This window comes from Anomaloglossus baeobatrachus, chromosome 1 (genome assembly GCF_048569485.1).
Source record: "Anomaloglossus baeobatrachus isolate aAnoBae1 chromosome 1, aAnoBae1.hap1, whole genome shotgun sequence".
NCBI classification, from domain to species: Eukaryota; Metazoa; Chordata; class Amphibia; order Anura; family Aromobatidae; genus Anomaloglossus; species Anomaloglossus baeobatrachus.
The window spans coordinates 965,936,238-965,961,484 of NC_134353.1; the positions used below are offsets into that span (position 1 = coordinate 965,936,238).

General features: G+C 51.1%; 1 protein-coding gene across 1 annotated transcript in view; it reads left to right on the top strand.

The window, feature by feature from the left end:
- Nucleotides 1-12,667: 12,667 nt before the first annotated feature.
- Nucleotides 12,668-25,247, top strand: part of LOC142257971 (uncharacterized) — a 39,160-nt gene continuing 26,580 nt past the window's right edge. Inside the window, exons 1-4 of the mRNA XM_075330315.1 lie at nucleotides 12,668-12,786; nucleotides 21,549-21,646; nucleotides 21,730-21,808; nucleotides 21,909-22,006. Coding sequence (XP_075186430.1) covers nucleotides 12,702-12,786; nucleotides 21,549-21,646; nucleotides 21,730-21,808; nucleotides 21,909-22,006 — 360 coding nt within the window. The 5' untranslated portion in view covers nucleotides 12,668-12,701. The remainder of the gene's footprint in view (nucleotides 12,787-21,548; nucleotides 21,647-21,729; nucleotides 21,809-21,908; nucleotides 22,007-25,247) is intronic.

The following is a 25,247-nucleotide window of genomic DNA, read 5'->3' on the forward strand; positions in this document are numbered from 1 at the left end:
AGGGGCGGAGGGGGAGAGAGGGAGGGGGAGGTAGAAAGGGAGGGAGGGGGAGGCGGAGGGGGGGGGGAGGCGGAGAGGGGGAGGCGGAGAGGGAGGGGGGGAGGGAGGGGGGAGAGGGGGGGAGGGAGGGGGGAGAGGGGGAGGGAGAGGGGGATGGGGGGGAGAGGGAGGGGGAGGCAGAGAGGGAGGGGGAGAGAGGGAGGGGGAGAGAGGGAGGGGGAGGCGGAGGGGGGGGAGGCGGAGAGGGAGGGGGGGGAGGGGGAGAGGGGGAGGGGGGGGAGGGGGGGGAGAGAGGGGGAGGGGGGGGGAGGGGGGGAGAGAGGGGGAGGGGGGGGAGAGAGGGGAGAGAGACTGATGACTCCAGGCTGGTTTCTGGGCATGCTCAGTAGAGCAAGCAGGATCCTGTCTATCAGTATGCCAGTGTTCACATGCTGTTTAGTGAGGATCCAGCGACTTGCAGCATTTTGACACAGCTACAAGTAGCGTTTTTGAAAAATGTTAAACCTGCAAGTCGCTGGATCCTCACTATAACGCACGCAAACGCAGGTGAACGCATGTTGACGCGAGTCCATTGTAAATGCATTGAAATGAAAACGCATTTGCACTGGATCCATTTTTGCGTTAAAAAAACGTAGTGTGAAAGCCGCCTAAAACAGCAATAAATTAGGTAAACCTGTGATCGTTGTCTGCTCCTCGTGCTGATACTCACATGAGAGGCATCGAAGGACGTGACATTGATGTGCGATCAGTGGCCCCAGGCCAGTTAACCCTTTTGATAACCACTTTGATGGCCATTTTTGTGCCACTTTTATATGTCTTGGTGCATTCACCTCTAGGCTCCGCACTGCAATGTGTTTTATTATTGAGATCATTTCTGATTATTAGCCTTATAAAAAAATAAAATAAATTATGAATAAGAAACCAACTTCAGCCTGGTTGCAGTGGATGTTCCTGGTCAGGAGGAAATTTGCTCTGTGATATCAGACACTGAGGACACAGGAGACAGCTGTACCGGGGGTCACCGGTGATATCAGACACTGAGGACACAGGAGGAGGCTGTACCGGGGGTCACTGGTGATATCAGACACTGAGGACACAGGAGACGGCTGTACCGGGGTTCACCGGTGATATCAGACACTGAGGACACAGGAGGAGGCTGTACCGGGGGTCACTGGTGATATCAGACACTGAGGACACAGGAGGAGGCTGTACCGGGGGTCACCGGTGATATCAGACACTGAGGACACAGGAGACGGCTGTACCGGGGGTCACCGGTGATATCAGACACTGAGGACACAGGAGGAGGCTGTACCGGGGGTCACTGGTGATATCAGACACTGAGGACACAGGAGACGGCTGTACCGGGGGTCACCAGTGATATCAGACACTGAGGACACAGGAGGAGGCTGTACCGGGGGTCACCGGTGATATCAGACACTGAGGACACAGGAGACGGCTGTACCGGGGGTCACCGGTGATATCAGTCACTGAGGACACAGGAGGAGGCTGTACCGGGGGTCACTGGTGATATCAGACACTGAGGACACAGGAGGAGGCTGTACCGGGGGTCACCGGTGATATCAGACACTGAGGACACAGGAGACGGCTGTACCGGGGGTCACTGGTGATATCAGACACTGAGGACACAGGAGACGGCTGTACCGGGGGTCACCGGTGATATCAGACACTGAGGACACAGGAGACGGCTGTACCGGGGGTCACTGGTGATATCAGACACTGAGGACACAGGAGACGGCTGTACCAGGGGTCACCGGTGATATCAGACACTGAGGACACAGGAGACGGCTGTACCGGGGGTCACCGGTGATATCAGACACTGAGGACACAGGAGACGGCTGTACCGGGGGTCACTGGTGATATCGAACACAGGAGACTGCTGTACCGGGGGTCACTGGTGATATCAGACACTGAGGACACAGGAGACGGCTGTACCGGGGGTCACCGGTGATATCAGACACTGAGGACACAGGAGGAGGCTGTACCGGGGGTCACTGGTGATATCAGACACTGAGGACACAGGAGACGGCTGTACCGGGGGTCACCGGTGATATCAGACACTGAGGACACAGGAGGCGGCTGTACCGGGGGTCACCGGTGATATCAGACACTGAGGACACAGGAGACGGCTGTACCGGGGGGTCACCGGTGATATCGGTCACTGAGGACACAGGAGACGGCTGTACCGGGGGTCACCGGTGATATCAGACACTGAGGACACAGGAGACGGCTGTACCGGGGGTCATTGGTGATATCAGACACTGAGGACACAGGAGACGGCTGTACCGGGGGTCACTGGTGATATCGAACACAGGAGACTGCTGTACCGGGGGTCACTGGTGATATCAGACACTGAGGACACAGGAGACGGCTGTACCGGGGGTCACCGGTGATATCAGACACTGAGGACACAGGAGGAGGCTGTACCGGGGGTCACTGGTGATATCAGACACTGAGGACACAGGAGGAGGCTGTACCGGGGGTCACTGGTGATATCAGACACTGAGGACACAGGAGGAGGCTGTACCGGGGGTCACCGGTGATATCAGACACTGAGGACACAGGAGACGGCTGTACCGGGGGTCATTGGTGATATCAGACACTGAGGACACAGGAGACGGCTGTACCGGGGGTCACCGGTGATATCAGACACTGAGGACACAGGAGACGGCTGTACCGGGGGTCACTGGTGATATCAGACACTGAGGACACAGGAGGAGGCTGTACCGGGGGTCACCGGTGATATCAGACACTGAGGACACAGGAGACGGCTGTACCGGGGGTCACCGGTGATATCAGACACTGAGGACACAGGAGGAGGCTGTACCGGGGGTCACTGGTGATATCAGACACTGAGGACACAGGAGATGGCTGTACCGGGGGTCACCGGTGATATCAGACACTGAGGACACAGGAGACGGCTGTACCGGGGTTCACCGGTGATATCAGACACTGAGGACACAGGAGACGACTGTACCGGGGGTCACCGGTGATATCAGACACTGAGGACACAGGAGACGGCTGTACCGGGGGTCACTGGTGATATCAGACACTGAGGACACAGGAGACGGCTGTACCGGGGGTCACTGGTGATATCAGACACTGAGGACACAGGAGACGGCTGTACCGGGGGTCACTGGTGATATCAGACACTGAGGACACAGGAGACGACTGTACCGGGGGTCACCGGTGATATCAGACACTGAGGACAGAGGAGACGGCTGTACCGGGGGTCACTGGTGATATCGAACACAGGAGACTGCTGTACCGGGGGTCACTGGTGATATCAGACACTGAGGACACAGGAGACGGCTGTACCGGGGTTCACCGGTGATATCAGACACTGAGGACACAGGAGACGGCTGTACCGGGGGTCACCGGTGATATCAGACACTGAGGACACAGGAGGAGGCTGTACCGGGGGTCACTGGTGATATCAGACACTGAGGACACAGGAGGAGGCTGTACCGGGGGTCACTGGTGATATCAGACACTGAGGACACAGGAGATGGCTGTACCGGGGGTCACCGGTGATATCAGACACTGAGGACACAGGAGACGGCTGTACCGGGGGTCACCGGTGATATCAGACACTGAGGACACAAGACACGGCTGTACCGGGGGTCACCGGTGATATCAGACACTGAGGACACAGGAGACGGCTGTACCGGGGGTCACCGGTGATATCAGACACTGAGGACACAGGAGGAGGCTGTACCGGGGGTCACTGGTGATATCAGACACTGAGGACACAGGAGGAGGCTGTACCGGGGGTCACTGGTGATATCAGACACTGAGGACACAGGAGATGGCTGTACCGGGGGTCACCGGTGATATCAGACACTGAGGACACAGGAGACGGCTGTACCGGGGTTCACCGGTGATATCAGACACTGAGGACACAGGAGACGACTGTACCGGGGGTCACCGGTGATATCAGACACTGAGGACAGAGGAGACGGCTGTACCGGGGGTCACTGGTGATATCAGACACTGAGGACACAGGAGACGGCTGTACCGGGGGTCACTGGTGATATCAGACACAGGACACAGGAGACGACTGTACCGGGGGGTCACCGGTGATATCAGACACTGAGGACAGAGGAGACGGCTGTACCGGGGGTCACTGGTGATATCGAACACAGGAGACTGCTGTACCGGGGGTCACTGGTGATATCAGACACTGAGGACACAGGAGACGGCTGTACCGGGGTTCACCGGTGATATCAGACACTGAGGACACAGGAGACGGCTGTACCGGGGGTCACCGGTGATATCAGACACTGAGGACACAGGAGGAGGCTGTACCGGGGGTCACTGGTGATATCAGACACTGAGGACACAGGAGGAGGCTGTACCGGGGGTCACTGGTGATATCAGACACTGAGGACACAGGAGATGGCTGTACCGGGGGTCACCGGTGATATCAGACACTGAGGACACAGGAGACGGCTGTACCGGGGGTCACTGGTGATATCAGACACTGAGGACACAGGAGACGACTGTACCGGGGGTCACCGGTGATATCAGACACTGAGGACAGAGGAGACGGCTGTACCGGGGGTCACTGGTGATATCAGACACTGAGGACACAGGAGACGGCTGTACCGGGGGTCACTGGTGATATCAGACACTGAGGACACAGGAGACGACTGTACCGGGGGTCACCGGTGATATCAGACACTGAGGACAGAGGAGACGGCTGTACCGGGGGTCACTGGTGATATCAGACACTGAGGACACAGGAGACGGCTGTACCGGGGGTCACTGGTGATATCAGACACTGAGGACACAGGAGACGACTGTACCGGGGGTCACCGGTGATATCAGACACTGAGGACAGAGGAGACGGCTGTACCGGGGGTCACTGGTGATATCGAACACAGGAGACTGCTGTACCGGGGGTCACTGGTGATATCAGACACTGAGGACACAGGAGACGGCTGTACCGGGGTTCACCGGTGATATCAGACACTGAGGACACAGGAGACGGCTGTACCGGGGGTCACCGGTGATATCAGACACTGAGGACACAGGAGGAGGCTGTACCGGGGGTCACTGGTGATATCAGACACTGAGGACACAGGAGGAGGCTGTACCGGGGGTCACTGGTGATATCAGACACTGAGGACACAGGAGATGGCTGTACCGGGGGTCACCGGTGATATCAGACATTGAGGACACAGGAGACGGCTGTACCGGGGGTCACTGGTGATATCAGACACTGAGGACACAGGAGACGACTGTACCGGGGGTCACCGGTGATATCAGACACTGAGGACAGAGGAGACGGCTGTACCGGGGGTCACTGGTGATATCAGACACTGAGGACACAGGAGACGGCTGTACCGGGGGTCACTGGTGATATCAGACACTGAGGACACAGGAGACGACTGTACCGGGGGTCACCGGTGATATCAGACACTGAGGACAGAGGAGACGGCTGTACCGGGGGTCACTGGTGATATCAGACACTGAGGACACAGGAGACGGCTGTACCGGGGGTCACTGGTGATATCAGACACTGAGGACACAGGAGGAGGCTGTACCGGGGGTCACTGGTGATTTCAGACACTGAGGACACAGGAGACGGCTGTACCGGGGGTTACTGGTGATATCAGACACTGAGGACACAGGAGACGGCTGTACCGGGGGTCACTGGTGATTTCAGACACTGAGGACACAGGAGACGGCTGTACCGGGGGTCACTGGTGATATCAGACACTGAGGACACAGGAGACGGCTGTACCGGGGGTCACTGGTGATTTCAGACACTGAGGACACAGGAGACGGCTGTACCGGGGGTCACTGGTGATATCAGACACTGAGGACACAGGAGACGGCTGTACCGGGGGTCACTGGTGATTTCAGACACTGAGGACACAGGAGACGGCTGTACCGGGGGTCACTGGTGATATCAGACACTGAGGACACAGGAGACGGCTGTATCGGGGGTCACCGGTGATATCAGACACTGAGGACACAGGAGACGGCTGTACCGGGGGTCACTGGTGATATCGAACACAGGAGACTGCTGTACCGGGGGTCACTGGTGATATCAGACACTGAGGACACAGGAGGAGGCTGTACCGGGGGTCACTGGTGATATCAGACACTGAGGACACAGGAGGAGGCTGTACCGGGGGTCACTGGTGATATCAGACACTGAGGACACAGGAGACTGCTGTATCGGGGGTCACCGGTGATATCAGACACTGAGGACACAGGAGACGGCTGTACCGGGGGTCACTGGTGATATCGAACACAGGAGACTGCTGTACCGGGGGTCACTGGTGATATCAGTCACTGAGGACACAGGAGGAGGCTGTACCGGGGGTCACTGGTGATATCAGACACTGAGGACACAGGAGGAGGCTGTACCGGGGGTCACTGGTGATATCAGACACTGAGGACACAGGAGGAGGCTGTACCGGGGGTCACCGGTGATATCAGACACTGAGGACACAGGAGACGGCTGTACCGGGGGTCATTGGTGATATCAGACACTGAGGACACAGGAGACGGCTGTACCGGGGGTCACCGGTGATATCAGACACTGAGGACACAGGAGACGGCTGTACCGGGGGTCACCGGTGATATCAGACACTGAGGACACAGGAGGAGGCTGTACCGGGGGTCACTGGTGATATCAGACACTGAGGACACAGGAGACGGCTGTACCGGGGGTCACCGGTGATATCAGACACTGAGGACACAGGAGACGGCTGTACCGGGGGTCACCGGTGATATCAGACACTGAGGACACAGGAGACGGCTGTACCGGGGGTCACTGGTGATATCGAACACAGGAGACTGCTGTACCGGGGGTCACTGGTGATATCAGACACTGAGGACACAGGAGACGGCTGTACCGGGGTTCACCGGTGATATCAGACACTGAGGACACAGGAGACGGCTGTACCGGGGGTCACCGGTGATATCAGACACTGAGGACACAGGAGGAGGCTGTACCGGGGGTCACTGGTGATATCAGACACTGAGGACACAGGAGACGGCTGTACCGGGGGTCACCGGTGATATCGAACACAGGAGACGGCTGTACCGGGGGTCACTGGTGATATCAGACACTGAGGACACAGGAGACGGCTGTACCGGGGGTCACTGGTGATTTCAGATACTGAGGACACAGGAGACGGCTGTACCGGGGGTCACCGGTGATATCAGACACTGAGGACACAGGAGACGGCTGTACCGGGGGTCACTGGTGATATCAGACACTGAGGACACAGAAGACGACTGTACCGGGGGTCACCGGTGATATCGAACACAGGAGACCGCTGTACCGGGGGTCACCGGTGATATCGGACACAGGAGACGGCTGTACCAGGGGTCACCGGTGATATCAGACACTGAGGACACAGGAGACGGCTGTACCGGGGGTCACCGGTGATATCAGACACTGAGGACACAGGAGACTGCTGTATCGGGGGTCACCGGTGATATCAGACACTGAGGACACAGGAGACGGCTGTACCGGGGGTCACTGGTGATATCGAACACAGGAGACTGCTGTACCGGGGGTCACTGGTGATATCAGACACTGAGGACACAGGAGGAGGCTGTACCGGGGGTCACTGGTGATATCAGACACTGAGGACACAGGAGGAGGCTGTACCGGGGGTCACTGGTGATATCAGACACTGAGGACACAGGAGACGGCTGTACCGGGGGTCACCGGTGATATCAGACACTGAGGACACAGGAGACTGCTGTACCGGGGGTCACCGGTGATATCAGACACTGAGGACACAGGAGACGGCTGTACCGGGGGTCACCGGTGATATCAGTCACTGAGGACACAGGAGGAGGCTGTACCGGGGGTCACTGGTGATATCAGACACTGAGGACACAGGAGGAGGCTGTACCGGGGGTCACTGGTGATATCAGACACTGAGGACACAGGAGGAGGCTGTACCGGGGGTCACCGGTGATATCAGACACTGAGGACACAGGAGACGGCTGTACCGGGGGTCATTGGTGATATCAGACACTGAGGACACAGGAGACGGCTGTACCGGGGGTCACCGGTGATATCAGACACTGAGGACACAGGAGACGGCTGTACCGGGGGTCACCGGTGATATCAGACACTGAGGACACAGGAGGAGGCTGTACCGGGGGTCACTGGTGATATCAGACACTGAGGACACAGGAGACGGCTGTACCGGGGGTCACCGGTGATATCAGACACTGAGGACACAGGAGACGGCTGTACCGGGGGTCACCGGTGATATCAGACACTGAGGACACAGGAGACGGCTGTACCGGGGGTCACTGGTGATATCGAACACAGGAGACTGCTGTACCGGGGGTCACTGGTGATATCAGACACTGAGGACACAGGAGACGGCTGTACCGGGGTTCACCGGTGATATCAGACACTGAGGACACAGGAGACGGCTGTACCGGGGGTCACCGGTGATATCAGACACTGAGGACACAGGAGGAGGCTGTACCGGGGGTCACTGGTGATATCAGACACTGAGGACACAGGAGGAGGCTGTACCGGGGGTCACCGGTGATATCAGACACTGAGGACACAGGAGACGGCTGTACCGGGGGTCACTGGTGATATCAGACACTGAGGACAGAGGAGACGGCTGTACCGGGGGTCACTGGTGATATCAGACACTGAGGACACAGGAGACGGCTGTACCGGGGGTCACTGGTGATATCAGACACTGAGGACACAGGAGGAGGCTGTACCGGGGGTCACTGGTGATTTCAGACACTGAGGACACAGGAGACGGCTGTACCGGGGGTCACCGGTGATATCAGACACTGAGGAGACGGCTGTACCGGGGGTCACCGGTGATATCGAACACAGGAGACGGCTGTACCGGGGGTCACTGGTGATATCAGACACTGAGGACACAGGAGACGGCTGTACCGGGGGTCACTGGTGATATCAGACACTGAGGACACAGGAGACGGCTGTACCGGGGGTCACTGGTGATTTCAGATACTGAGGACACAGGAGACGGCTGTACCGGGGGTCACCGGTGATATCAGACACTGAGGACACAGGAGACGGCTGTACCGGGGGTCACTGGTGATATCAGACACTGAGGACACAGAAGACGACTGTACCGGGGGTCACCGGTGATATCGAACACAGGAGACGGCTGTACCGGGGGTCACCGGTGATATCGGATACAGGAGACGGCTGTACCAGGGGTCACTGGTGATATTTGACACTGAGGACACAGGAGATGGCTGTACCGGGGGTCACCGGTGATATCAGACACTGAGGACACAGGAGACGGCTGTACCGGGGGTCACCGGTGATATCAGACACTGAGGACACAGGAGACGGCTGTACCGGGGGTCACTGGTGATATCAGACACTGAGGACACAGGAGACGGCTGTACCGGGGGTCACTGGTGATATCAGACACTGAGGACACAGGAGACGGCTATACCGGGGGTCACCGGTGATATCAGACACTGAGGACACAGGAGACGGCTGTACCGGGGGTCACTGGTGATATCGAACACAGGAGACTGCTGTACCGGGGGTCACTGGTGATATCAGACACTGAGGACACAGGAGACGGCTGTACCGGGGTTCACCGGTGATATCAGACACTGAGGACACAGGAGACGGCTGTACCGGGGGTCACCGGTAATATCAGACACTGAGGACACAGGAGGAGGCTGTACCGGGGGTCACTGGTGATATCAGACACTGAGGACACAGGAGGAGGCTGTACCGGGGGTCACTGGTGATATCAGACACTGAGGACACAGGACATGGCTGTACCGGGGGTCACCGGTGATATCAGACACTGAGGACACAGGAGACGGCTGTACCGGGGGTCACTGGTGATATCAGACACTGAGGACACAGGAGACGGCTGTACCGGGGGTCACTGGTGATATCAGACACTGAGGACACAGGAGGAGGCTGTACCGGGGGTCACTGGTGATTTCAGACACTGAGGACACAGGAGACGGCTGTACCGGGGGTCACTGGTGATTTCAGATACTGAGGACACAGGAGACGGCTGTACCGGGGGTCACCGGTGATATCAGACACTGAGGACACAGGAGACGGCTGTACCGGGCGTCACCGGTGATATCAGACACTGAGGACACAGGAGACGGCTGTACCGGGGGTCACCGGTGATATCAGACACTGAGGAGACGGCTGTACCGGGGGTCACCGGTGATATCGAACACAGGAGACGGCTGTACCGGGGGTCACCGGTGATATCAGACACTGAGGACACAGGAGATGGCTGTACCGGGAGTCACCGGTGATATCAGACACTGAGGACACAGAGGACGGCTGTACCGGGGGTCACTGGTGATATCAGACACTGAGGACACAGGAGACGGCTGTACCGGGGGTCACTGGTGATATCAGACACTGAGGACACAGGAGACGGCTGTACCGGGGGTCACTGGTGATTTCAGATACTGAGGACACAGGAGACGGCTGTACCGGGGGTCACCGGTGATATCAGACACTGAGGACACAGGAGACGGCTGTACCGGGGGTCACTGGTGATATCAGACACTGAGGACACAGAAGACGGCTGTACCGGGGGTCACCGGTGATATCGAACACAGGAGACGGCTGTACCGGGGGTCACCGGTGATATCGAACACAGGAGACGGCTGTACCGGGGGTCACCGGTGATATCGGACACAGGAGACGGCTGTACCGGGGGTCACTGGTGATATCAGACACTGAGGACACAGGAGACGGCTGTACCGGGGGTCACTGGTGATATCAGACACTGAGGACACAGGAGATGGCTGTACCGGGGGTCACCGGTGATATCAGACACTGAGGACACATGAGATGGCTGTACCGGGGGTCACTGGTGATATCAGACACTGAGGACACAGGAGACGGCTGTACCGGGGGTCACCGGTGATATCAGACACTGAGGAGACGGCTGTACCGGGGGTCACCGGTGATATCGAACACAGGAGACGGCTGTACCGGGGGTCACCGGTGATATCAGACACTGAGGACACAGGTGACTGCTGGGACATTATACAGGAAACACTGGAGGATTCTGGGTGATGAGGGGAGAGGTGACTGCTGGGACATTATACAGGAAGCACTGGAGGATTCTGGGTGATGAGAGGAGAGGTGATTGCTGGGACATTATACAGGAAGCACTGGAGGATTCTGGGTGAAGACCGGGGAGGTGACTGCTGGGACATTATACAGGAAGCACTGGAGGATTCTGGGTGATGAGGGGAGAGGTGACTGCTGGGACATTATACAGGAAGCACTGGAGGATTCTGGGTGAAGACCGGGGAGGTGACTGCTGGGACATTATACAGGAAGCACTGGAGGATTCTGGGTGAATACCAAAGAGGTGACTGCTGGGACATTATACAGGAAGCACTGGAGGATTCTGGGTGATGAGGGGAGAGGTGACTGCTGGGACATTATACAGGAAGCACTGGAGGATTCTGGGTAATGAGGGGAGAGGTGACTGCTGGGACATTATACAGGAAGCACTGGAGGATTCTGGGTGATGAGGGGAGAGGTGACTGCTGGGACATTATACAGGAAGCACTGGAGGATTCTGGGTGATGAGGGGAGAGGTGACTGCTGGGACATTATACAGGAAGCACTGGAGGATTCTGGGTGATGAGCGTAGAGGTGACTGCTTGGACATTTATACAGGAAGCACTGGAGGATTCTGGGTGAAGACCGGGGAGGTGACTGCTGGGACATTATACAGGAAGCACTGGAGGATTCTGGGTGATGAGGGGAGAGGTGACTGCTGGGACATTATACAGGAAGCACTGGAGGATTCTGGGTGATGAGGGGAGAGGTGACTGCTGGGACATTATACAGGATGCACTAGAGGATTCTGGGTGATGACCGGAGAGGTGACTGCTGGGACATTATAAAGGAAACACTGGAGGATTCTGGGTGATGAGGGGAGAGGTGACAGCTGGGACATTATACAGGAAGCACTGGAGGATTCTGGGTGATGAGGGGAGAGGTGACTGCTGGGACATTATACAGGAAGCACTGGAGGATTCTGGGTGCTGAGGGGAGAGGTGACTGCTGGGACATTATACAGGAAGCACTGGAGGATTCTGGGTGAAGACCGGGGAGGTGACTGCTGGGACATTATACAGGAAGCACTGGAGGATTCTGGGTGATGAGGGGAGAGGTGACTGCTGGGACATTATACAGGAAGCACTGGAGGATTCTGGGTGATGAGGGGAGAGGTGACTGCTGGGACATTATACAGGAAGCACTGGAGGATTCTGGGTGATGAGGGGAGAGGTGACTGCTGGGACATTATACAGGAGACACTGGAGGATTATGGGTGATGAGGGGAGAGGTGACTGCTGGGACATTATACAGGAAGCACTGGAGGATTCTGGGTGATGAGGGGAGAGGTGACTGCTGGGACATTATACAGGAAGCACTGGAGGATTCTGGGTGATGAGGGGAGAGGTGACTGCTGGGACATTATACAGGAGACACTGGAGGATTATGGGTGATGAGGGGAGAGGTGACTGCTGGGACATTATACAGGAAGCACTGGAGGATTCTGGGTGATGAGGGGAGAGGTGACTGCTGGGACATTATACAGGGAGCACTGGAGGATTCTGGGTGATGTCAGTGTCATTGTGTTTCAGGCTCCCATAAGGCGTCAGGACGGCGCTGTCTTTCCATGGAGGAGTGGGAGTATCTGGAAGGACCCAAGGACCGGTTGAAGGATGTCCTCATTGAGGAACACCGGCCTCTGACATCACAAGGTGAGAGTTGACTCCTTTATACAGTTGAAACCCTTAGTTTCCCTCCTTCTCTATACAGACACATCTGCAGGTTTTTCCCTCCTCTCTATATACAGACACATCTGCAGGTTTTTCCCTCCGCTCTCTATACAGACACATCTGCAGGTTTTTCTCTCCGCTCTCTATAAAGACACATCTGCAGGTTTTCCCCTCCGCTTTCTATAGAGACACATCTGCAGGTTTTTCCCTCCGCTCTCTATAAAGACACATCTGCAGGTTTTTCCCGACGCTTTCTATAGAGACCCATCTATAGGTTTTTCTCCCATTTTCGGTCAATTAGGAACAAAAATTATTTCTATTTGCCAAATGCCGGAATAATGAGCGAGAATATTTTCAGGCATTTTTATTACTTTTTGCAAAGTAAAAAGTTTACAAAGTACTGTGCCTTTAAACAATATGGGACAGCCCATATGATGATGTCATGTCTTTGGAAGCTTCTGATAGGTTTATTGGCAACATCTGAGTTAATTAGAGACACACCTGTGGATGTATATAATGCACACCTGAAACACACTGCTTGTTTGTGTAGCATCATGGGAAAGTCACAAGAAATCAGCCAAGATCTCAGGAGGAGAATTGTGGACTTGCACAAGTCTGGTTCATCCTTGGGGGCAATTTCCAGATACCTGTAGATGCCTCGTTCATCTGTACAAACAATTATACACAAGTACAAACAAGATGGGAACATCCAGCCATCATAACGCTCAGGAAGAAGACGGGTTCTCTGTACCAGAGATGAACGTGCTTTGGTCAGACATGTGCAGATCAACCCAAGAACTAAGCAAAAGACCTTGTGAAGATGCTGGCGGAAGCTGGTAACATTGTATCATTATCCACAGTGACATGAGTCCTGTATCAACATGGGCTGAAAGGTCACTCTTCCAGGAAGAAGCCATCACTCCAAAAGAAACAGAAAAAAAGCCGGATTAATGTTTACAAATGCACACCGGAACACAGAGCTTAATTTTTGGAGACGTGTCCTGTGATCTGACGAAGATAAAATTTAACATTGTTACATTTGGAGTAAAAACGTAGAAGCTTTGAAGCCTAAGAACAGCATCCCAACTGTGACACACGGGGGCGGCAGCATCATGTTGTGGGGTTGTTTTGCTGCAGGAGGGACTGGAGACTTCACAAAATAGATGGCATCACGAGGAGAGAAGATTATGTGACAATACCGAGGAACATCTCAAGACGTCAGCCAGGAACTTAAAGCTTGGGTGGAAAAGGGTCTTCCAAATGGATAATAACCCGAAGCTACTGTCAAACTGGCTACAAAGTGGCTTAAGGATAACACAGTGAATGTTTTGGAGTGGCCATCACAAAGCCCTTATGGGCAAAGCTGAAAAGGCCGATACGAGTAAAGCGACCTATAAACAAATGAAAAACTTAGTGGATTTTTGTGCTAAAATTTTACTTTCGTGTCAAAAGTTTTAATTCACACAAGGGATAATGAGAAAAAATGGGCTGGACAATTTGACACCATGAGGTGCCAGATCAATGTCACAATGTGACTACCGGCGTCACGACTGGCACAAGTGGTCTCCAGGCAAATGGTGCAACTCAGCAGAAATACTTGGGTGGTGATAGACCGGGGGACGGGAAACTCCCTGGTGAGGGATGTCACACAAAGGGTACACAATACAATGGTGGGCCATTGCGCTAGGGAGAGTGGAGCAGGGTGGCTGATCCCTGCACTCCCTAACTTGCCTAGATGGGCCCTCACCCCCCCTTCCTCCCCCACCTCCTTTCATGTGTTGATCCCGTGCCTGGGCTCTTGCTGGCCCTGAAAGCACCCTGACATGAATTTAAGAAATTAAATGTTTTGGGTGTAAAATAACAAATCTTCTTTGTAAACAATGGGTCAGATTTGTCTTTTAGATGGATAGTTAGTAGTAGAAACAAGAAAATTAACAAGTTCAGTTACTTGAGGGGGACATTTACCGAAGCATCATGATTTTATTATTATTTAAAGGCTTTCAGCTCAATCTCGAGCCATGGTAACTTGATGGACGAATGCTCTGTTGGAAAATTGATCTTGAGCAAGCCTAGTTAGGTTCACCAGGGTCTCCTCTGCCAGTTTCTCGATAGTATCAAGCCATCATGTTGCTGGTCTTCCTCTTTGGTTTGTGGCTTATATTCTTCCGAATTTGATGATGATCTCCAGTTCGTATGATGTGTCCAAAATAGGCAAGTTGCAACTTGATGATTCTTGCTTCAAGTGACATGTCTGGCTTGATTTGTTCCAAAATTGACTTGTTTGTTCTTCTTACCATCCATGGTATTGATAGCATCCTTCTCCAGCACCACATTTTGATGGCGTTGATTCTTCTTCTTTCTTGTTCCTTTTATCGTCCAGGTTTTGCATCCGTATGTTACTAGAGAACAGACTAGACTATGTCCGAGCTGAGATTAGACTATGTACGAACCGAGACTAGACTATGTATGAGCCGTGTCTTCGTGACCAGTGAAATGTTCCTTGATTTGAAGACCTTGTCCAATGACTTCATTGTTAGGTTGCCCATAGCTATTCTCCGATTGACTTCTGGCATCGTCTCTACATCTTGCGTGATCATTGATCCGAGTAGGTTGAAGTCCTTTAAATCTGAATCCTAAGATCTCGAAATGGCATCAGATCTGTCTTTTTTTTTTTTTTCCAAGCTGTCCAGTGGGTGTAGATGAAGTCAAACCTCGAGAAAAAGAGCGACCATTAAGGTTGATGAGGTTTCAGCATCATCCAACTGACAGTACTCCATGTTTTTATGATCTGTATAGAGAATTTCCTGGAAAGGAAACAGCAAAAATACTTTATAGAGCTTCATAAATATTGTGATGGAGCTGTTCCTGCATCAATAGCAGAGGCATCCATTTCAAGGAAGAACATGAAAATCTAGGTGGTGTAGAAGTAGAGAAACAGAATTGCTTGAACTGCAGAATCTGACCAGTTCTGAGAATTGGCACCCTTCCAAATGGGGGCCGTAAGAGGAGCTACCTGTCACGATGTGACTGCAGGTGTCACGCCAGGTACAAGAGGACTCTCAGCAAGCGGCGCAACACACCATGGCAAGACTACAATGAAAGGTCTTGGTGCTAGGGAGAGAGGAGCGGGGTCACCTCTTAACACTCATCTCAGGCTGATCTCTGCACTCCATTACATGACTAAATGGGTCTTTCCTCCAGTACGTCATCACATGCCTAGGCCCTCGCTAGCCCTGACCTCACCCTGTCAAGTGAATACCAGCGAGATGTTAATCTCCTTCAAAGTGGACAGCATAGGTATGAACTATAGCCAGCATAGGAAGGAGTGAGAAGCGGATATTTATACAAGAAGGGAGAGGCTGCTGAGGCTACAACTACTTGTTAAATTACTGCAGGATAGAAATAAACCTCAACCCCTTCAGTACAGAATTGAATTAAATATGCTCCATCTCAGGGCAAACGCGGTCACTTACTCATTCTAGTAGATGGCAGCAGGTTTTTATCAAGTATTTAGCAATACATTTGTCCATTCATCCTTTTTTCAATTGTATGAAATTTGCCAGCGCCGTCTGCTGAAAAACAGCCCCAGACCATGATGTTCCCACCTCAAACTTCACTTTTCCAGTGGTGTTTTTGGAGTGATTTGCCATTTTGCTGCCAAATATGTATGTATTATGACCTCAAAAGAGTAAAATTTTGCTCTCCTCTGACCAGACTATATTTTCCCAGTATTTCAAAAGGCTTGTCTAAATTTTGTTGAAAAAACTGTAAACGCTCTTAAACCTTCTTTTTGTTCCGCAATAGAGTCTTGCGTGGGGAGCATGTATACAAGCCATGGACGAGGATTGCATTCCTTATTGTTTTCTATGAAACAATTGTCCCTGCTGATTCCAGGTCTGTTTGTAGCTCTCCACTGAGTCCTTGACTCTTGGACAACTCTTCTGACAATTATTTTCACTCCTCTGTCTGAAATCTTGCGTGGAGCAACTAGCTGTGACCAGTTCATGGAGAAATGCTGTTCTTTCCATTTCCGACAGGGCTCACTGAAACCTTCAGTAGTTTAGAAAGTCTTCTATCTCTAACCAATGCCTCCAGTATGTTTTGCAACAATAAGGTTGTGAAGGTCTTGTGGCAGCTCACTGTTTTTACACATCATGGGATGTTTCTTGTATAAAAGCTTGATAATGAGACACTTTTTTTTTTTTTTTTGCTTTATAGGCCATCAGTCGAACCAGCTGGTATAATTTCTCAATGAGCGGCAGGATTACTTTCTAATTATTGACAGATTTCCGTTGGTGTCATGATTTTCCAGGGCGTTTTGCACCTCTCTTTATTTGTTCAATACTTTTTTCCCTGTCATTTCTCATTATTACACATAATTTATGGACATCTATGGTTTGATTTTTTTTTTTTTTTTTTTTGCCTGTGTGGATCGGATGGTTTTTTACCGACATCTGGTGAGACATTCATGTCAATAGCACCTTTACAAATCTATTTACTTAGAAAATTGTTGATGTGTTCAATACTTATTTCACCCACTGTAGAAGATTTTGTCGCAGGCTCTTCAACTGGAATGGACAAGAAGACTGTGTGAATCCAGGTCTTGGAGAGATATGGATGTCATGCTGGTAGACTAAAGCCTACCAAAGACAATGTATACAAGCAGTTTATGTTCTCCCCGTGTTTGGTCGGTTTCCTCCAAGCACTGCACTTTTCTCCCACACTCCAAAGACATACGCACAGGGAATTTTGATTGTGAGGCCCAATGAAGACAGTGATGATAATGTCTATGCTGCAAATTTAAAATTAATGGCGCTATTTAAGCAAGTAAAATAAACAGTGATTCCGAACATCACAAAAGATTTAATTAATGAAATACTGAAACAAAGCCGCTGCATTAAATAATTAGGAACAATGGCCAAAAAATTCATATGGACCATCAAGCCTAGTGAATACAACTTATTTGCTACCCTTTTTAATGCAGATTAGGTTATAAGCTACACGTAGTTTTAATTTGAATTTCTTAAGAAGCACATGCCACTTACTGAGTTTAGCGCATCTTCTCAATGGCATGCGCTGTATCACAAATATTACTCCAATACTGGAGTTGCTTATCTGACATAAAAAAACCCGCTAGCACTCATGCATGAAAACACCAAAAAACGCAAAAATTTTGCGTAACTCTGTATTGCACATAAATTTAGGTGACTTCTCAAAGTGTTTTATGACTGGTGTAAAAGCTTTGCTGCATCAGGGCCAGATACTTTTGGATGAACCCACTTTCTAAATTCTCTTTAATGTAAAGAGACATTGCTTAATTCTTTGGGAGAGGAGATGAACTTCCCCCACGAGCCGTTCAGTACCAGGAAAAGGGGGTATGGTACAGTCAAACGGTCCATGAGGAAGTACCGCTTTGGTCTTCTGCTTGGAAAAGATGTCAACAAAGTGTTAAAAAGGAAAGGCAAGGTGGAGAAAATGGAAACCGTAGAGAAGGAAGTAGAGGTAGGGGCTTTGAGGCAATTTTGAAAATTATCTCCACTGTGCGATTTGGTGTGACAACGGGAAAATAATGACAGTGTGTAGCTTTTAAAGGCGGCATGATGGCTCAGTGGTTGGGCTGGGGTCCTGGGTTCAAATCCCACCAAGGACAACATCTGCAAGGAGTTTGTATGTTCTCCCCGTGTTTGTGTGGGTTTCCTCAGGGTTCTCCGGTTTCCTCCCACGCTCCAAAAACATACAGATAGGAAATTTAGATTGTGAGCCTCAATGGGGACAGTAATGATGCATGTAAAGTGCTGTGGAATTAATGGCACTATATAAGTGAATAAATATATTATTATTAACCATGAAAGTCCGAAGATCACTGATGAATCAGAAAATGGCTAAACAAAAAGAGCAATGTTCTCCGTGTTAAGTGCTCCAACTTAGAGAGTCAGTCCAAAGTTGGATACGAACACCGGCAATTTTGGAACCATTCATCGAGATTAATTTCTAAAGTGTCTGCAAAGAAATTAAACTCATTTTCAGCCTTCCGACTAATGAAAAGTCAATAAAATTCTCTGCAGGTTCAGATTCCATGGAGGCTTGTTCCTTGACCTTAGAGGAGCTGAAGACAATAGACAAAGGCACCACAAGCTTGTTTTTGATGGAAGTAAATGTTAACCCCCATGGCAGTATCTCCTCCTTCTCCTACCGTCTAGATCAGGATTTCCCAAACTCCAGTCCTCATGGCCCCCAACAAGTCATGTTTTCAGATTTCCCTACTATTGAACAGGTGATGGAATCATTATCAAGGCATCACCTGTTCTATATTAAGGAAATCCTGAAAACATGACTTGTTGGGGGTTTTGAGGACTGGAGTTTGGGAACCACTGGTCTACAGTTTTAACTGTTTGCCTTTGAGTTTAGAACTGTCCTTGTGGGAATACGTCTTCTCACTACAACATAGACAAAGTCCTTCCATCTGGTGTCAAAATCTTTTTAAGGTAAACTTTACTGAAAATAATTTCTTCTGGCCAATTTGCATGGGTTCCTGTGTGGCCTCTCTGAGATGAGCTTTTCAAGATGCTCAGATATTAAAAACTCTTAAAGGGAACCAAACATCAGGATTTTCGTGTATAAGCTGCAGCCAGTGCAGTGCTGGCACTATCATGCACAGTGTGTACATACCATTAGGGTGCAGCTCGGGTGTTTAGGCAGTGAAATACAACTTTATAAAGTTTGAAATTTCGTGCACTTTTTGATTGACGTGTGCACCTCTCTGTTAATGTCCGGGCGGGTTATGCAGGAGTTCCCCGCCCCTCCACCAGCCTGTTCCTCCCTCTCTCCTGATGTCCAGGCGGGTTATGCACGTGTTCCCCGCCCCCCCGCGCTGCCTGTTCCTCCCTCCCTCTGGCTGTATGTAAATATCTAATCTTCAGAAACATGGCGTCGGAGTGGGCCTCCGCGCATAGCGCTTATCTCCGGCGCCATGTTTGTGAAGCCCCCGCATTACACAACTTGGTGTCTGAGAGGGCGGCGCCACAGCGATGTCACACCGGCTGGTGTGTTGGCCCGGTGTCCTGGGGCGGCACGATACAGGAGCAGCAGGTAATCGCGTCCTCCGGTCAGCTGTTCTGTCCTGTTCTAATCGCGCGCGCTCCCGCGGTCACAACGGGCTGTGAAGAAACGAGGGCGCATGCGCCGCCCTCTCAGACACCAAGTTGTGTAATGCGGGGGCTTCAGAAACATGGCGCCGGAGATAAGCGCTATGCGCAGAGGCCCACTCCGGCTCCATGTTTCTGAAGATTAGATATTTACATACAGCCAGAGGGAGGGAGGGAGGAACAGGCGGCGCGGGGGGGCGGGGAACACGTGCATAACCCACCCGGACATCAGGAGAGAGGGAGGAACAGGCTGGTGGGGGGGCGGGGAACTCCTGCATAACCCGCCCGGACATTATCTGCAGAGGTGCACACGTCAATCAAAAAGTGCACGAAATTTCAAACTTTATAAAGTTGTATTTCACTGCCTAAACACCCGAGCTGCCCCCTGATGGTATGTACACAATGTGCATGATAGTGCCAGTACTGCACTGGCTGCAGCTTATACACGAAAATCCTGATGTTTGGTTCCCTTTAAATCCTGAAAATTCTCTATCTCTCTTTAATTCGTAAGCCCACACGGGTGGCAAGAGAAATGAGTTCATCAAGGGAAGATGGAATATCTCTACCAGCATGTGCATTCTTCATCAGGCTAGATAGACCATTTTAGAGTACTTTGTTCGGAACTGACTGGAACAACGTCCCACAGAGAGAGTTCCGTGTCTAATCCAAAAGAATAGAGTTAGCCGTTGGGGGGAACATTTTCCTGGTTCGTCAAACAGTGTATAGATGTCGGCCAGGAAGGAGGATTGAGATGGCATCATAAGATTGTCTTATTCCCTATCGATGGCACCACCAAACAACATACCAGTCAGAAAACAAATTGGTAAATGCTCCACACACTTAGAACTTTGATCCTCCCAGCCAAGCTTTGGCAGGCCTTAGGATCACCATCGAAGTGAGTAGGCATAGACAGATGTGGAGATGAACTCCAAAAAGAATGTCCTAGAGGTTGCGGCAGATGTTGATAAACCAGAGATTAAACACTAGATGTTTGAGGCAGTGTGTCCATACAGGCTTACAGGTGTTTCACAGCACGAAGACCTCATGTTGGCTTGAAATAAATTGCATCGCTAGTTCAGATAAGTCCTCCCTATCCAGTTGCATCTTTAGATTCCATTGCATTATTATTAGGGATGATCGAATTGTTCGATTATCCGGCTTCACGAATATTTTCCGAATACCTCGCCCCTATTCGCGAATATTCGATGCGCAATGTAAGTCTATGGGAAACCCGAATAACAACTATTCGGAACTATTCGGGCTTCCCATAGACTTACATTGTGCATCGAATATTCGAATAGCAGCGAGGTATTAGGAAAATATTTGCGAAGCCAGATAATCGAAGTATTCGATCATCCCTAATTATCATCCTTTTGAGACTCGTGAAGTGTGTTGGATTCTCTAAGCTAAAGGTCAGGATTAACAAAGACTGGAGGAGATCATGCAGTGTAAGTAGACTTGCTGCATAGCGCATGGAATAGCAAGGACCAGGACAGCCACATTCAGTTACTGTATCTTTTATATATATTATATATATCTATCACACACATACACACACACGTTGTGTCATCAGTTAGTGTATGTTTGTGTCTGTCACAGATGGATCCAGAAGGCGAAACCCACTAGAGACATGTCCACGTCCTCTGTATCCCCAGGACTGTCCAGACGAGAATCACAATGTCCCGCAGACTCATCAGGTAGATGGCGCTGAAGTCTCCACCACATCTGATCATAATGGATTGGACCGGAGCTCAATTTTATGTTTTTCTTGTCTTTTTAGGGTAAAGATCTGATTGGTATTAAGGTTGAGGTTATAGATGAAGGAGAAGAGACGATGGATTTATGGGCAGATCCGCAGGGTAAGGAGGGGAGACTGTCGTGCCTATTCTGTGGTTTACTACTCCTATCATCTCCTCATCACATAACACAATGTATTCTGTCACTGTGTGTTTCCTACAGATGGACTCATGGAAAGAAATCCCCCAGAGAGATGTCCCCGTCCTCTGTATCTCCAGGACTGTCCAGAGGACAATCACAATGTCCCGGAGACTCATCAGGTAGATGGCGCTGAGCTCTGGACCAGATCTGTATCTGGTGGGACATTTTTGCTCCTGCAACCATAGATGTCATAGGTTCTGGCAGTTTTTAAGTTGATTTGTTAGATCTTTCCAGCCTCAGACCATATTGTGTCTCTGTTATCGTTGATGAGAAGAGCCTGTAGATCTTTCCAGCAGTGACCACATCTAACATTTAAGTCCAGAGATATTGGAGAGGGACATAAGTTTTGACATTTTAGCTGTTCACCAAAACATAGTTGAGATACAATTATATACTAAGCTTTAGGTGCTGCCTCTCAACTTTAATTTGAGGTCTTTACATCCTAATTGGAGGAACGGTTTAAGAATTATCCGTCTTTAAAATGTAGCTGCCTCTTTTTCAAAGGCCCAAAGGTAAATGGACAATTATCTCAGAAGCTCTTTAATGGGCTGCATAGGTTATTCCCTCATTAATCCATCATCAATTAAGCAGGTATAAGGTCTGGAGCTTATCCCAAGTGCGGCATTTGCACTCAGAGCAGTTTCTGTGATCCCACACCATGCGGTCAAAGGAGATCTCAATGGAGGAGAAAAAAAATATCATTGGGCGGACAACATGAGAGCAGAAATGTTAGGAGCAGTCAAATCAACAGTCTGGTACATTCACTGCTGAGCTGGGAACTCAAAATGGTCTGGACATCCCCGAAAGACAACTGTGGTGTATGATTGCAGAATCCTTATCATGGTGATTGGAAACCCTTCACCACATCCACCCAAGTGAAGAACACTCTCTGGGATGTCAGTGCTTCAGGATCTAAGTGTCCCATAAAGACAAGACTTCATGAGAGCAAATACAGAGGGGTCACCATGAGGTGCAAATACAGAGAGGTCACCACGAGGAGCAAATACAGAGGGGTCACCACAAGGAGCAAATACAGAGGAGTCACCACAAGGAGCAAATACAGAGGGGTCACCACAAGGGGCAAATACAGAGGGGTCACCACAAGGAGTAAATACAGAGTGGTCACCACAAGGAGCAAATACAGAGGGGTCACCACAAGGAGCAAATACAGAGGAGTCACCACAAGGAGCAAATACAGAGGAGTCACCACAAGGAGCAAATACAGAGGGGTCACCACAAGGAGCAAATACAGAGGAGTCACCACAAGGAGCAAATACAGAGGGGTCACCACAAGGAGCAAATACAGAGGAGTCACCACAAGGAGCAAATACAGAGGAGTCACCACAAGGAGTAAATACAGAGGGGTCACCACAAAGAGCAAATACAGAGGGGTCACCACAAGGAGTAAATACAGAGGAGTCACCACAAGGAGCAAATACAGAGGAGTCACCACAAGGAGCAAATACAGAGGAGTCACCACAAGGAGTAAATACAGAGGGGTCACCACAAGGAGTAAATACAGAGGGGTCACCACAAAGAGCAAATACAGAGGGGTCACCACAAGGAGTAAATACAGAGTGGTCACCACAAGGAGCAAATACAGAGGGGTCACCACAAGGGGCAAATACAGAGGAGTCACCACAAGGAGCAAATACAGAGGAGTCACCACAAGAAGTAAATATAGTGGGGTCACCATAAGGAGCAAATAGAGGGGTCACCACAAGGTGCAAATACAGAGGAGTCACCACAAGGAACAAATACAGAGGAGTCACCACAAGGAGCAAATACATAGGAGTCACCACAAGAAGCAAATACGGAGGGGTCACCACAAGGAGCAAATACGGAGGGGTCACCACAAGGAGCAAATACGGAGGGGTCTCCACAAGGAGCAAATACGGAGGGGTCACCACAAGGAGCAAATTCGGAGGGGTCACCACAAGGAGCAAATTCGGAGGGGTCACCACAAGGAGCCAATGCGGAGGGGTCACCACAAGGAGCCAATGTGGAGGAGTCACCACAAGGAGCCAATACGGAGGAGTCACCACAAGGAGCAAATACAGAGGAGTCACCACAAGGAGTAATTACAGAGGAGGTCACCACAAGGAGCAAATACAGAGGAGTCACCACAAGGAGCAAATACAGAGGAGGTCACCACAAGGGGCAAATACAGAGGAGGTCACCACAAGGTATAAATACAGAGGAGGTCACCACAAGGAGTAAATACAGAGGAGGTCACCACAAGGTATAAATACAGAGGAGGTCACCACAAGGAGCAAATACAGAGTGGTCACCACAAGGAGCAAATACAGAGGAGGTCACCACAAGGAGCAAATACAGAGGAGGTCACCACAAGGAGTAAATACAGAGGAGGTCACCACAAGGGGCAAATACAGAGGAGTCACCACAAGGAGCAAATACAGAGTGGTCACCACAAGGAGCAAATACAGAGGGGTCACCACAAGGAGTAAATACAGAGTGGTCACCACAAGGAGCAAATACAGAGGAGTCACCACAAGGAGCAAATACAGAGTGGTCACCACAAGGAGTAAATCCAGAGGGGTCACCACAAGGGGCAAATCCAGAGGGGTCACCACAAGGGGCAAATACAGAGAGGTCACCACAAGGAGCAAATACAGAGGAGTCACCACAAGGAGCAAATACAGAGAGGTCACCACAAGGAGCAAATACAGAGGAGTCACCACAAGGAGCAAATACAGAGGGGTCACCACAAGGTGCAAATACAGAGGAGTCACCACAAGGAGCAAATACAGAGGGGTCGCCACAAGGTGCAAATACAGAGGAGTCACCACAAAGTGCAAATACGGAGGGGTTACCACAAGGAGCAAATACGGAGGGGTCACCACAAGGAGCAAATACGGAGGGGTCTCCACAAGGAGCAAATACGGAGGGGTCACCACAAGGAGCAAATTCGGAGGGGTCACCACAAGGAGCCAATGCGGAGTAGTCACCACAAGGAGCCAATACGGAGGAGTCACCACAAGGAGCAAATACAGAGGAATCACCACTAGGAGCAAATACAGAGGAATCACCACTAGGAGCAAATACAGAGGAGTCACCACAAGAAGCAAATAAAGAGGGGTCGCCACAAGGTGCAAATACAGAGGAGTCACCACAAAGTGCAAATACGGAGGGGTTACCACAAGGAGCAAATACGGAGGGGTCACCACAAGGAGCAAATACGGAGGGGTCTCCACAAGGAGCAAATACGGAGGGGTCACCACAAGGAGCAAATTCGGAGGGGTCACCACAAGGAGCCAATGCGGAGTAGTCACCACAAGGAGCCAATACGGAGGAGTCACCACAAGGAGCAAATACAGAGGAGTCACCACAAGGAGTAAT